At 45.2% G+C, this 13,322-nt stretch overlaps 1 protein-coding gene across 2 annotated transcripts; it reads right to left on the bottom strand.

Annotated features, from left to right (window-relative positions):
- Window positions 1-428: 428 nt before the first annotated feature.
- On the bottom strand, window positions 429-11,294 carry OSTM1 (osteoclastogenesis associated transmembrane protein 1). Of its 2 annotated transcripts, XM_074581001.1 has the most exons (7): window positions 10,955-11,294; window positions 8,044-8,158; window positions 6,071-6,168; window positions 4,528-4,692; window positions 3,542-3,707; window positions 3,141-3,234; window positions 1,573-2,267 (listed from the first exon to the last, which is right to left on the bottom strand). In XM_074581001.1, exons 1-6 carry the CDS (start codon window positions 11,276-11,278, stop codon window positions 3,179-3,181), a joined length of 924 nt encoding a protein of 307 aa, XP_074437102.1. In that variant the 5' UTR covers window positions 11,279-11,294; the 3' UTR covers window positions 1,573-2,267; window positions 3,141-3,178. The 2 variants fall into 2 exon arrangements, with proteins under 2 accessions (XP_074437100.1, XP_074437102.1); XM_074580999.1 differs by having other exon boundaries at window positions 429-3,234.
- Window positions 11,295-13,322: the final 2,028 nt, after the last annotated feature.

Genomic DNA, 13,322 nt, shown 5'->3' with positions numbered 1-13,322 from the left:
GCCTCTCCCCATGGTGAGGCACTGCACTGCCATTTTTAAAGAAATCTTCCAGCTCAACAGCAATCCAACACAGCTGCTGAAGCTGAAAGAGTGGCCAGTGCAGGCAACCAAAAGCCTCCCCACAGAGACAGCAAGTTGTCCCCGCCAGCCTTACTCACGCGCGCCCATCCAAGAAACCCCGTTGCAACTAGCGGGAGCCTTTCCCTAGGCTTCAGCAGGCTCGGACCGAGCTGAAACTCCCCCCTTTCCCAGCAGTTGCAGATCATTTATTCTGCAATTCAGCGCAGCGCTGCTTTGAAAACATCCTTCTGATGCTGTTTTCCTGCAAATGGCATAATGAGGAATAATAAGCAGGTGCTTCCGAACACAAACCCAGAACAGCAGGGGTACAAAACTACTATAAATGAAGCAATTAAGTAACCACACTGTTCACTGTTTATTGACAATCTTTATTAGAGCTGACTTTCCGTGTATAGAGGCTTCCTAGCAAGTATAAATATGAACCAAAGTGCCACCCCACAGTAAGAAATCTTTATTTGCACAAAAAGATACAAACAACTAATATTTCAAAGATCGCCCTGTTTAGTACATACAATGCCAAAAAGGCAAAAATAAACCAAGATGAAAGACTAGCAGCAAAAAGAATTCTAGTTCTCCTTCAACACAGTCTGTGTGCTTCAAACATTTCGCTAGGAAACAGAGTACAAAGAGGATTCAACCGATTTATATACGAAATATCCCACCAAAAATAACACTGTGTAAAGAAGGTTAGTAGTACAAAGTCGGGTGGAAAGAAAAAAAAAGAGAAGAAAATAGTAGATGTAATATTAAAAATCTCAAGTGTAAACTTTACTGCTGCTTTAAAATAAAAAACAACAAAAGTCACATGAGTATTTCCGTTTGGCTTAGCAGCCAGGAAAATAAGAAAAGCTGATTTTTTAATTTTTTTTTTTTTTTTTTAAAGTGCTTAACCACCATATCCAAAAGTAATGACTTTCAGACCTACTTAACATGAATGTGCTCAAAAAGCCACTGCTTACAGTATAAAAGCCGTCGTTCTGAAATGCTGCGCATACAAACTGGCTTTATCTGCGCGAATGAAAGATTGCTTTGAACAGCTCTCAATCATATGATGTCCCAAATCAATGTAATGCTATTAGAGCAGGCAGCTGAATAAGTCCCAGAAAGTTGAAGTTTAAGAATAAGAGACATAAAAAAATAATCTTTTTTTTTTTTTAAAGGCAGCATGCCTCTCCCAGCCGCAAGAAGGTAACTTTACGTAATAAGTGAGAGAAACACAGTTTACTATTATCATAAACGATGTAAAACAACTTGACTGTTGACCTAGTAATGCACACGTTTAACAAAGGGAGATAAACGCTTCTCAGTGATAAAATACAAAAAGGTAATCATGTGGGTGGGACCAATCACTAACACAGTATTTCACTTACTATTAAACATACTGTCAACTTGCCTTTAAAACTGGCAGTATGTCCTAACTCAGAAAAAAAACACACCAAAAAAAAAAAAAAAAGAAAAACAAGAAAACCAATGACTTGACCTTTAGGAGTGTTTTGTTACATTGTTATATATTTATTTGAGCCTTAGTGCAAAGGAAAAATATAACATTCTAGGCTCCAAAGCAAGTCAAATACATAAGACTCTTTCACGGGGGTTTTTGACAGACATCAGACACACAGATTCCAAGAGAAACTTCAGGTTTTTTTATAATGGCTGCTTCGTAATGGCCCTTCATTTTTATCTCACGGTTAGAAAACACATTTAAAAGTGTTGGCAAAGACTCTGGCATTCATGAACCTCAAGTACAGCCATAAATCGTTTCAAGCCCACCACTCTCCCGTATCAGGACCATCATAACCAAACCGAACCGTCGGTATTGCTGCAGCTGTCGCACTGTGCCCACAGCCTGTCAGGAGCACTATCCATCCCCGCAGTTATTGTACCAATTTCTCCATCAGCTTTGGGAATCTGCAAGCTTCAATCTGTTTACTTTCATCTATTTCACAGGCCTTATTTTTGGAACTGTTTCTTGAAAGTCATCAATTCCCAACACAGTGTCTTCATTGTCCTTCAGGACAGTTTTTAAATTAGAGAACCCTCTGGTTCATTTACCACTAAAATACATATTATCCAGAAAAGGTAACTTTTCCCCTACAAAGTTCCTGTAAACACCTCTGTATTAAGCCATGGCAAGCTCTAGACCAGGAAATTCAGCATCTCCAGTGACTTGACTTTACCTCACTTCTCTACAAAAACAACAAATAAACAAAAAAAAAACCCTTTATAATTAAAAGTTAAAGGAAATAACACAACAAACAAATAGTGAAGCATTCAGTTAACCAAAGCAGACATCTAAAATAAGCGTCTGAAAATGTAACATTTGGAAAGCAATGATTTTAGTGGCTGAAGTGTGCAAATGACTAAATACGTCACCTGTTTCAGAGATAACTGAATACTGTAGTCATCAATGATTACCATTCAAGTCTAGCACTGGCAGTTCTGTTGCTTCTGTTGCTGGCTTTGGACATTATATATTATCACTTTCTCTGCATATTTCAAGCCTTTTCGTTTTGTTTTTTGGTTTTTTTTGTTTTGTTTTTTTTTTAAACAGATACCAGCAGCATCACTTTAGATCAGTATAGGAAAGATGAGAACTTTTTCTTTTTTAAAGATTTCCTGTACATCCCAAGTCTGGCAAGACTGAATATTATGTGAAATTAAACATAATGTTTCAAGCAGGAACATCAAATATTATTTCAAGTTTTGTCTCTCTATGTAAATCACCTCCAAAAGATTCAGAATCTCAGTTTTCTGTGAAACAAATATGATAAATATGGAAAAACACCATGCAACGGAAGCGTAGCTATTCTATTGATGAGAAGTACAAAAGCTTAGAAACAGAAAAACACCAGCTTCAGCCCGAGACTGAAAAAAACCCACAGATTTTTCAAAACCAGAGTCCATACAGTGTCACACAGCCCTGCCTTGTCATGTTTGTTAATATCCTCGCTTAGAAGTCAGACAGCATTTTGTTTAACTTGTGTTGCTCTGTATCATTACGCTAAACCATAATTAACTCCTCTTTTGTGCCGGCCTCATTCCAACACAATTGTACCCACTGTATACCAGCAGCAGTTCTCAGGTTTTGTTTTGCAGCTCAGCTGTATTTTTCTTGGATATTCACAAGACTGGCATTTGACTGGATGCGCTTGGCTAGAAAGGGAAAAATTATATGAAAATTAAACACAAAGAATTCCACAAAACTAGTCTCTCCACTCCCTCTATTTATCCGACGCAGACTTGCAAACAGCTTTCCATTCACATCCAGAAACTTTAATGAAAAGATATGGCTGAAGCTCTTTACCGCCCTTCTTCAGGGGACAGCAGCAGACTAATAGTCGCTATTAGCGCCGTCAGCACAGCTGCAGGCGGATCTGGCTGGGCCCCCTCTCCCGCGAGAGCCAAGCAAGTCCCTGGCACCACCCGACTCTAATGGCGAAACGCCAGCACCGTCACTTACGCAAAATGAGTATCCGCTTCTTCTGCTTCGAGTGAAGGAAGCTGCTAAGATAAAAAACAATAGGTAGGAAGAGGATAAAGGAGGAAACCGCAATCACTGGGACCGTATCACTGCAGGGAACAGAACAGTTGAAAGTCCTGCTCCAAAGCTTCCGAGTGATGTTCATCTACAAGAAAAAAATAAGCAAGCCATGAGAGCAAGCACGTGCACATCTGCTGCACAGCATGGCAAACACTCAGGCCTCAAGACATGCAAGTGTTCAAATATGATCACAGAAAACAACAGATCTCCCCTTAAAAGCAAACAAACCCCTGAAAATGTAGAAACAGACAATTTCAACAGAGCTGAGATTTCACATCAAAACTTTCATGAGCTCCAAAAGCAGACTACGCTCAGATATACTGTAGACATTGCCACATGCTTGTTTCCCAGAGAACTCACTGACTGCCTGCGGGGACAGGGCTAATCCCACATTTTCGACAATGCTCCTTTTGCCCAGCCACTTAAAACCCCACAATACAACACAGCTTTATCCAAACATATGTCGTCAATGCTGACGACCCCCAGAAACAGCTGCTCTAATAAGGAATCAATTATTACACTGGCTAGAACAATAGCAGTAAAGCTTTGCATTAAAAGCCAGAAGATTAAGAGATTATTTTTTTTTAATTTTTTTTTTAAACCCATCCCCTTCACGGTAACAAGAAAGTAAAGTGCAGCTACTCCAACTAGAACGCACTGGGGTGATCAGGAGCTTCAGTCACGCTCCTGCTGCACTGACTGAGGACAGGACAGAGCGAGATAGCCCCACCGAGATCCGAAATAACTTCTTCCCCTGGCGACATCAGCCAGACAAAGGCAGTGCCGCCCGCACCCTCCCACACCTAAAGGGAAAAGGCAATCCCTAGCAAGACAAGCACAAATGGCTCAGGTTAATAAAGACCTCCATGACAAGGCCTCTCCGTTGAGTATTAATAAATACTTACTGCATCCTCCACGTCGATACACAAGTGTGCGGAGTGCCCAGACTCTCCACCTTGCCTGTTCATCCTTTGCAAGTTGTTATACAGGTCATTCAACATTTTGTACGTTTCGTTGCAGTTTTTACATACTTCTGTATAGTTACTTGGTGACAGATAGATGGCTTGTCCCTAGGGTTATAAAACAGCATTCATATAGAGTTTTAAGGCATTATAAAAATAAAAATAACCAACCTTCAAAACTGGAGTCAAGTTTGAACCAAAATCCAGGTTTCTAGCATCCTAGATGGAGTAGAGGCCCAGACAGACAACTCACATGAGAATGCAGGAGGAAAAGGGACCAACTCTAATTCAGTAGGGACAGGATCCATTTCCTGCAGATCATGCATCTCAAACTGTTCCCTGAACTAGCAGCTTTTTTTTTTTTTTAAGAAAAAAAAGAGACTAATTTTTAAAGTACCAGTTCCCAGAAGGAGAAAAAAAAAATAAATAAATACCAGTAATTAAATGTTATTCTGGAGCCAGAGATCAGGTTCCTTAATACTGTGTTTTGGTTTTCGTTTGCCCATACCTAAGAAGTAACTGTTGTTACTGCTGAGCTGTACTGACAGGGACAGACTTTGCCATAATAAGTAATCCTTTTCATTTGTGGCCTTCACCACCCCCAAATGCAATATGACACACTTGAAAACAAAACTGCAATCTCTAAAGATATTCTAACCCAGTAATGGTTCTACCAGCTACCCACTGACCACTGGGTTAAGCTCTAGTTCAGACACTGAACTGATCAATAGGCCAGTCCTCACAGCTCCTGGCCACGGCCTGTAAAGGCACATTTCCTAAAAATCATTAATAATTTAAAAAAAAACAAACAAACAAAACAAACCCAGTTAGTTTCCTCAGAGATTGTTTCATACCCATCATTTCCCATTTTCACCATTGAATGATCCCAGAACTTGGCCAGTTTCCGACTCAAATGGAATACGCAGTTTCTTAGGGCATTTTCTCTGAGGACAATTACCACATTTGTTTCACTAAGTGAATTAAATTGCCTTTGCAACACAAACAAATGTTGTCTACCCATAATTTTACTAGTCAAAAGAATTGTTACAATGATTTAAGGTACTGGTCTTTCTGAACTAGTCTATATTATCAAAAGGCTATTTAAAGATTGAATTGTTAACTCAGAAGACAACAGTTCTCCAAAGAGGTAGAAAAAGAGACTTCCAGCATGCAGACACAATGTTTCTTACTATATAATTATCAACTGTTGTGAACTCAGAAATTCTGATGTGAAGTAGCACTGCAATTACACACAAAATGAAGTCAAGGTGAATACCAATTAGAATTAATTTTAGGCTCTCAATCTGTAAACATCTGCATTTTACAGATCATTGCTTTATCTGCCTAAAATTCACAAACTCACCTGAGTTTGTGACAAATAGGCAGTCTATTTGCTTAATATGCATCTGCAGTTTATTCAGCACACAGAAGATTTTGCTAGCAATTAGAGGATTTAGTGCTTCTCTTAAATACACAGCATAAATACCTGAAGGTTATGTTCAAAACATGTCAGAGATTTATTGAATAAATCCAGGAATTCTACAGTAGAATTTGATAATCCCTCACTGCTGTTCTTTAAACAATCTGTCAAAGAGAAAGAAAAACATCAGGATATTCTAATTTCTAACATTTCCATAGCCGACAAGCCCCAGACACTCCACTCCTGCAAAAAGAGCTCTTGACTATAAAAGACAGGTCTAGTCAGCACTGCGGTTTCCTTATCTGCCTGCCATTGATGTCTCAGACCTGCTGACCTAACGCTTCATCAAGAACATATTTCAGAATTAATTGGCCTTGATTAAGTGAAAGATGAAGACTATTATCAAGAGCTTTCTGAAGAGGGGGTCTGAATTATCTTTGGACTTTAAGATAAAACAAGGCATTACTTTTATTTTCTACCCTGCAAATCTGGCTTTGCCCAGCAACAGTAACAGCCATTATGCAAAAGCAGAAGCAGCGGCAGTGGAGATGAAACGGAGAGTGTCCAGGAAACAGCTAGACCATGGATACAACGGCAGAATGAGAGCGTAGGTTATTTTTCTTAAAGAAAAGAGCTGGCCATTTCACCAGCTTTGAGGGGAGCTCTGTGTCTTTCCTCCCAGTCACAGGCTCAACCCTACCACGCTACTGTTTCCATCCATCCCACCCCACTCCAGCTGCTCTAATCATACAGACCCTTGAAAACAACAGTCATTTGGGAATTTAGATGTTCGGCAACTGCACCATGAGAGCAAGCCAACATACTAGAAAACCCTCCCGAAAGAAGGAAGCACTATCAGTGCTGAGGGCGAGCATTCAACTGGACATTGGGCAGGCAGCACACAGGTCACAAGCTAAGCACGGCAGGAGAACATAGACCACAGAGCTCCTCCTGCACTGCCTTCTCAGTCCTCATACAGCCCAGACTCACAAATGGAAACAAACTCTTCTGGGCTGTCAAGGAACTCTGCAGCAAACCCAGCGTCTTTAACACTCAACTCCATAGCGCTACTCCCTCTGTTTTTTAGTGCACCTATTAGTGTAGGGTCCCCCTTCCCGCACCAGGGCAATGGCAAAAAGCCATACTTTAGCTGTAAGCGTGGCACAGCACCGTCAGCACGGGGACGGTGAGATACAGGAACACCTTCCACCCATAAAATGAGATAAAAAGAATGGCTGTGGAGGCAGATACTGTTCAATGTGTAAGCATTCCAGAGTTACTGACTTCACTAACAAACAAGGAAAAGCGTCTTATGTCAGTTTTTAAAAAAATGGGAAGACAAAAAAAAATAGAAGAAACCACAATGAAGCCAAGGAAAGTCTCCAGCAAGGTCTGTAGATCAAAAAGAAAACTGACATGACTACCTGTCGTGGTTTAGCCCCAGCCAGCAAAAAGACCCATACAGTCGCTCACTCACTCCCCTCCCTGGCAGAGACAGGAGAATTGGAAGAAAAAGGCAAAACTCGTGGGTTGTGATAAAGGCAGTTTAACAGAACAGCAAAGGAAAGAGGAAAATGACAACAACAATACTGATAAAGGAATATATAAAACTCAATTAATGTACTACTGCTCACGGATGGGAGTTGGGATAAGCCCCCTCTTCCAGCTATATACTTAGCACAGCACCACATGGTATCCAATACCCCTTTGGCTAGTGTGGGTCAGCCTACCAGCTGTGTCCCGTCCCAGCTTCTTGTGAAAATTAACCCTATCCCCACCAGAACCAGGACACTACCTTTTGAAAGAATAGCCTAAATTTATATAACAACTAAGTTTTCTGACAGGCTAGTGCCCTCAGATTTTGGCACTATGCCTTACAGAATAAAAAGCTCTGCTACCCTTCATTGGAGTGGCTCTAGTTTGGGATTTTTGTGTTATCTACTGACTGTATTTAAACAAATAAATATGATTCTGACCTGTGCAAATTTTAGGGGCTAAGTCATAACAGTAGCATGAAAGCTACAGAACGAGTCACATACTTGCACAGTTGGCTGTCTCCCAGGTTTCGTTAAAGAACTCCGAAAGGGTCACGACTATCTGCAACCTGTCTGAGGTCAAGATGCTTTTGGCACAATTGTGGCTCTCGGAAGAATTCTAGAAGAAAAAGAAAACAACAAAAAAAGCGATCAAGTGTTTAAAATACAAAAGGTAAAATTTTGACAAGTATTTTAGGCAAGCACAGCTAAATAATCACAATGCATCACATTGATATTTCCAGAATCCAGGGCAGAATTGACGGAACAATAAAAATCTTTCAATCCTTCAATTCACACTACAAGCAATGCAGCACATGGTCTTTGAGGACTGCATGTGACTGCAAAAAAAAAATAAAAGCAAGCAGAGAGACATGGCCTGCCCTGCCAGGTAGCTTATATTCGTCCATTTCTGGGCCACTCCCCCAGGAGCCAGCTCAAGGCACATGCATTCAGAAAGAAGGATGCGGTCATTCTCGTTAGGCTGAAGGAGCATTTTAAGGAGCTGAACCAATGGACTGGTCTCAAAACAAGCCAAACCCGAACAACAGAAAACAACCTCCAAAACCACTGTACCAACATCCCTGGTTGTAGGACGTAGTCCTTCGCAAAGCAGCGCCCATGGACGCTCCCCCAAGCCTGTGACCAAGTTGGCTCTTGTCCTCCCCAGGCGACAGTACCACCCTCATCTGTCTTACTGAGCCACCCAACACACCCCGCTCTCAAAGCAGGCACAACTCTTACAGCAACTTATTCTCTGGACCAGAGTGACTAAAAAAGAAGTTACAGAATAAACAGCAGGTATCCCTACCAGAATTTAGAACTACTTTTTTCTCCTTCAAAGCTTTATTTTCTCCCTCAAACCACTGATATGAAACCATGACCTCCGGTCAGCTGACTCCTGTGCTCTAGCTTCTGGTTTCTGGCTGCTAAATTGACTTAAGCACTCCTCAAAATTGCCAAAGCTGCCAAAAGCCTCTTTGGTAAGTGACGTGAGAGATATAAGAACATAATCTCTTTAACGAGAAAGATGTTCCTTACAGAGTTTTATGAGAAATCCAGTTTCTGCTTCTCTTTGTTAAAACAGGTTTATTTTAAAAATAAGTTTCCTTTGGAGGCTCAACTGTCAAATATTGCCACATCTGGTAACTCCTACGTTCAACCGCTTTCATTTCTACTAAATTACAAACAGATACGCAAGAAAGTTGGTTTTGTGGGAAACTCTCTGGTTGCTTCACAAAGGCCTTTAACTGTGAAGCTTCCTCACCAGCTGGACCCATGAGTGGGAAAAAGCACTTTAAATTCAAAACTGAATCAAGTAGACCAACATGATTCCTTAAAGAGGTTTCCCTAGCCTAGTGAGGAGGATTTTACAAGTCAGAGACATCCAAAACTTCGCTGCTTCTTTCACATTGCACTATAACTATTGCAGGATGGCAAAGATAAAAACATCAGATATCTGATTACTTGCGATCACAGGCTGAGGTCATAAGAGGTCAGCTCATTTATTTATGTGGTTAGTTAATCCATGCACAGAAGTAAAGCCAAACAGTCTCTAACATAGATGTGTCTTCCAGATGACATACTGGACCAGCCCTCCCAGGCCGACAGCACTCAAGAACAGCAGCTGCAATGCATTCATACATATTGTTAGTACTGGGATACGTCTGGCAACCTAATCTTAGCCAACACATTGTGCTGAAAGTACCCAAGAGAATTACATGCTTGATTTCTTGCCTTCACGTTACCTAGTCACTAGTATAAAACAGCTTCCATATGAGAAACAAATAAACAGACTACACCTCTGCAAACTAAAACAAGAGACCACTGGCTAGATATTTGCCCCTGAAAGGCCAATTACCAAACAAACATCCCTGCACTTTTCCAATACAAGCATGGGTGTGGTGAGGGGAAACAGGCAGACAAGGCATCAACATCAGAAAGTGACAGGTAACTGAGCTTGTGAAACCGTTTGCAGCAGCACACTGCAGCACCAGAAGTTTAACCAGGTTTAAAGATCAACAGATTTTTCTTATCACAGTGATTCTAAATACACTCTACACTGGAAGGACAATCAGGGTGGCACACTGCTATAAACTTGCTCTCTGCTTGTACTCTTACCAGGGCACACACTCCTAGCCATCATCAGAGAACAGACAAAGATCCTTTGATCTGATCCACTACTGTCATCCTCCTGTTATCTAGGAACTAACTTTTACAAATAGATAAACTGGATAACAGCACGCAATACTACCCATGAACCACCTCCAACACCAAGAAATTAAATAAAAAAAAGATCGAGAGCCTGGAGCATGTAAACAGACAATCCAGCTTCAGTCAAGGTTTCCCACTGGTGGGGTCCACAGGCTCCAGCCAGCACTCAGGACTTCTAGTTTGCTGCAACATGTTCCCACCAGCTTTGGAGCCAAGAACACTGTGACACAGCCCACCACTAAGGATGCCCATCACTCGCCACAGCTTCAGAGCCCATCACTTTTCCAAGAAGCACCAGCCAACTGAGCCCGGTCAGCCTTCCTCATTAGTGCCGTACAACGACCTGCGAGCCAGAGAGCTCCTCCGGGTATTGCTACATCAGCAAGAACGACTCGAGTTTTTCCACTTGTGCAGAGAAGCAGAGGTTTTTTTCCCGCAGGGAGAGCTGCCTGCCCCCAGCCACGCCGGCAGCACCGGCCCGGCTGCCGCACCAGCCAGCCATCGCCGACCGCGGTGCTTCCCAGAGGCTCCCAGCTCACTCTCTGCGCTCTGGTACAGACCTGACATGACTGGAAACCTCAAGGAAACAGCCCAGGCCTACTCCCCCACAACCCGCCACCGGGGCGTGGCGGGCCGTAGCCCCGGGCCGCCTGGCAGCCCCCAGCTCTCGCCCGCCCGTTTCCCCCGCCCCCCCCGGACGCACCCCCACGGCGCGGGCGATGCTGCCGTACTGTGCGAGGAGGCTGCGGTAGTGTCGGTGGCAGTCCTGACAGAGCCGCACCGGGCGGGCGCGGCGGCCCAGGCAGCCCGTCAGCGTCGCGCTGCCCTCGGCGAAGGCGGCCAGGAGGCGGCGGCACTCGGGTTCCAGCTCCGGCAGGTCGCCGGGCAGCCCCTCCGCGTCCCACAGCTCCTCCGCCAGCTCCTCCGCCTCTCCCAGCGCCAGCGGCCGCCGCAGCTCGCCGGCGGCGGGGCCGAGGGCGAGCGCCAGGGCAGGCAGCAGCGGCAGGAGGCAGCGCACCGGCGCCATGGCGGCCGCGCCGAGGAAGCGGAAGCGGCGGATGGAGGAACGGCCCCGCCTCCGCCGCGGGGAGCCGCCGATCATTGGCCGAGATTAGTGAGGAGGCGTGACCTAGGGAGGGGAGCTGCCGCTCATTGGCCGCGGTAGGTGAGGGGGCGGGTCTGAGGGCGGGGCGGGAATGGGGTGGGCTCCGGTCTCTGGCATGGCGGCCCTAGCTCCGGGCGTGGGAGGGGGATGCGGTGGCCGGGAAGGGGATGCGGTGGCTGGGAGGGTGCACCCGGCCCGGGACACGGTCTGCTCCATGGGGAGCGCAGTTCCAGTGCTGTGCATTTCCGCCAGGAAACCCTCTTTTCATCCGCAAAGGGGATTTAAACGTTATCTGTCGCCTGGGAAGCGGCTTTGAAACACGCTGAACATACAGCAACCATTAGGAAAAAAAATAAAAAATAAAATCCCAGAACCAGAGAAAAGAGTTGACGAGGGAGGAGCAAACCGCGCCTTTCTGCAGTCAAAGCACCCTCCCGTGTTTTATCTCACGCTGGGCGCCTTTGTGGGCACCTGGCCCCAAACTACCCCCACCCAGTAAAACCACAGTCGCCAAAGGAAAACTCTTCCCAGGGCAGGAGGAAAACTCTTCCCAGGGCAGGAGGAGCGAGTGCAGCAGCGGGTAATCCCCCCACCCCCACCCCGGGCCGGGGACTGGAGTGCCAGGCTCTCTAGTAACTTCTCTGTCTGGCAGGACCTTGACCCGGTGCCTGTCCCATGTCACTAAAGCCCATGTCACAGTGACATCCACGGGATTTTGACCCGAGTACTGGACTTTGGTAAGGCCTTTGACACCGTTGCCCACAGCATTCTCCTGGAGAAGCTGGCGAATCATGGCATAGACAAGTGTACTCTTCGCTGGGTTAAAAACTGGCTGGATGGCCGTGCCCAGAGAGTTGTGATCAATGGGGTGAAATCTTCTTGGCGGCCGGTCACCAGTGGTGTCCCTCAGGGCTCAGTTTTGGGGCCGGTTTTGTTTAATATCTTTATCAATGATCTGGATGAGGGGATTGAGTGCACCCTCAGTCAGTTTGCAGACGACACCAAACTAGGTGGGAGTGTTGATCTGCTTGAGGGTAGGAAGGCTCTACAGAGGGACCTGGACAGGCTGGATCGATGGGCCAAGGCCAACTGTATGAGGTTTAATAAGGCCAAGTGGCAGGTCCTGCATTTCGGTCACAACAACCCCAAGCAACGCTACGGGCTTGGGGAAGAGTGGCTGGAAAGCTGCCCAGCAGGAAAGGGCCTGGGGGTGCTGGTGGATGGCCAGCTTAACATGAGCCAGCAGTGTGCCCAGGTGGCCAAGAAGGCCAATAGCATTCTGGCTTGTATCAGGAATAGCGTGGCCAGCAGGAGTAGGGAAGTGACCGTGCCTCTGGACTCGGCACTGGTGAGGCTTCACCTCGAGTACTGTGTTCAGTTCTGGGCCCCTCTGTACAAGAGGGACACTGAAGCGCTGGAGCGTGTCCAGAGGAGAGCTACCAGGCTGGTGAGGGGTCTGGAGACCAGGTCATATGAGGAGAGGCTGAGGGAGCTGGGCATGTTTAGCTTGGAGAAGAGGAGGCTGAGGGGAGACCTCATTGCCCTCTACAACTGCCTGAAAGGAGGTTGGAGAGAGGTGGGTGTTGGCCTCTTTTCCCAGGCGAATAATGACAGGACCAGAGGAAATGGTCTGAAGCTGCGGCAGGGGATGTTTAGATCAGATATTAGGAAGAATTACTTTACTGAAAGTGGTCAGGCACTGGAACAGCCTGCCCAGGGAGGTGGTTGAGTCACCATCCCTAGAGGTGTTTAAGAAACGTCTAGATGTGGCACTTCAGGGTATGCTCTGAAGGGCAGAGATTGTAGGTTGTTTGGTTGGACTCGATGATCTCAAAGGTCCTTTCCAACCATGAAGATTCTGTGATTCTGTGATTCTGAATTTGGGTTTCTTAGCACTCTGGCCAGGCACACATCAGAGAGGCAGAGTAGAACCCTGCAACTCCATACCATGGTGCCTGCGGGAATA

The sequence above is a fragment of the Larus michahellis genome, chromosome 3 (genome assembly GCF_964199755.1).
Source record: "Larus michahellis chromosome 3, bLarMic1.1, whole genome shotgun sequence".
In the NCBI taxonomy this organism is placed as follows: Eukaryota; Metazoa; Chordata; class Aves; order Charadriiformes; family Laridae; genus Larus; species Larus michahellis.
The sequence above is the reverse complement of the archived record's forward strand: the minus strand, read 5'-3'. Positions and strand labels throughout refer to the sequence as shown.

Bases quoted from the DNA above. Each gene is read 5' to 3' on its own strand.
- OSTM1 (XM_074580999.1), bottom strand. From the start codon at position 11,278: ATGGCGCCGGTGCGCTGCCTCCTGCCGCTGCTGCCTGCCCTGGCGCTC. The intron at 8,159-10,954 runs GTGCGTCCGGGG...TTTTTCTTCTAG, and splicing joins GCATCGCCCGCGCCGTGGGG to AATTCTTCCGAGAGCCACAA. The intron at 6,169-8,043 runs GTATGTGACTCG...TCTCTTTGACAG, and splicing joins GGAGACAGCCAACTGTGCAA to ATTGTTTAAAGAACAGCAGT.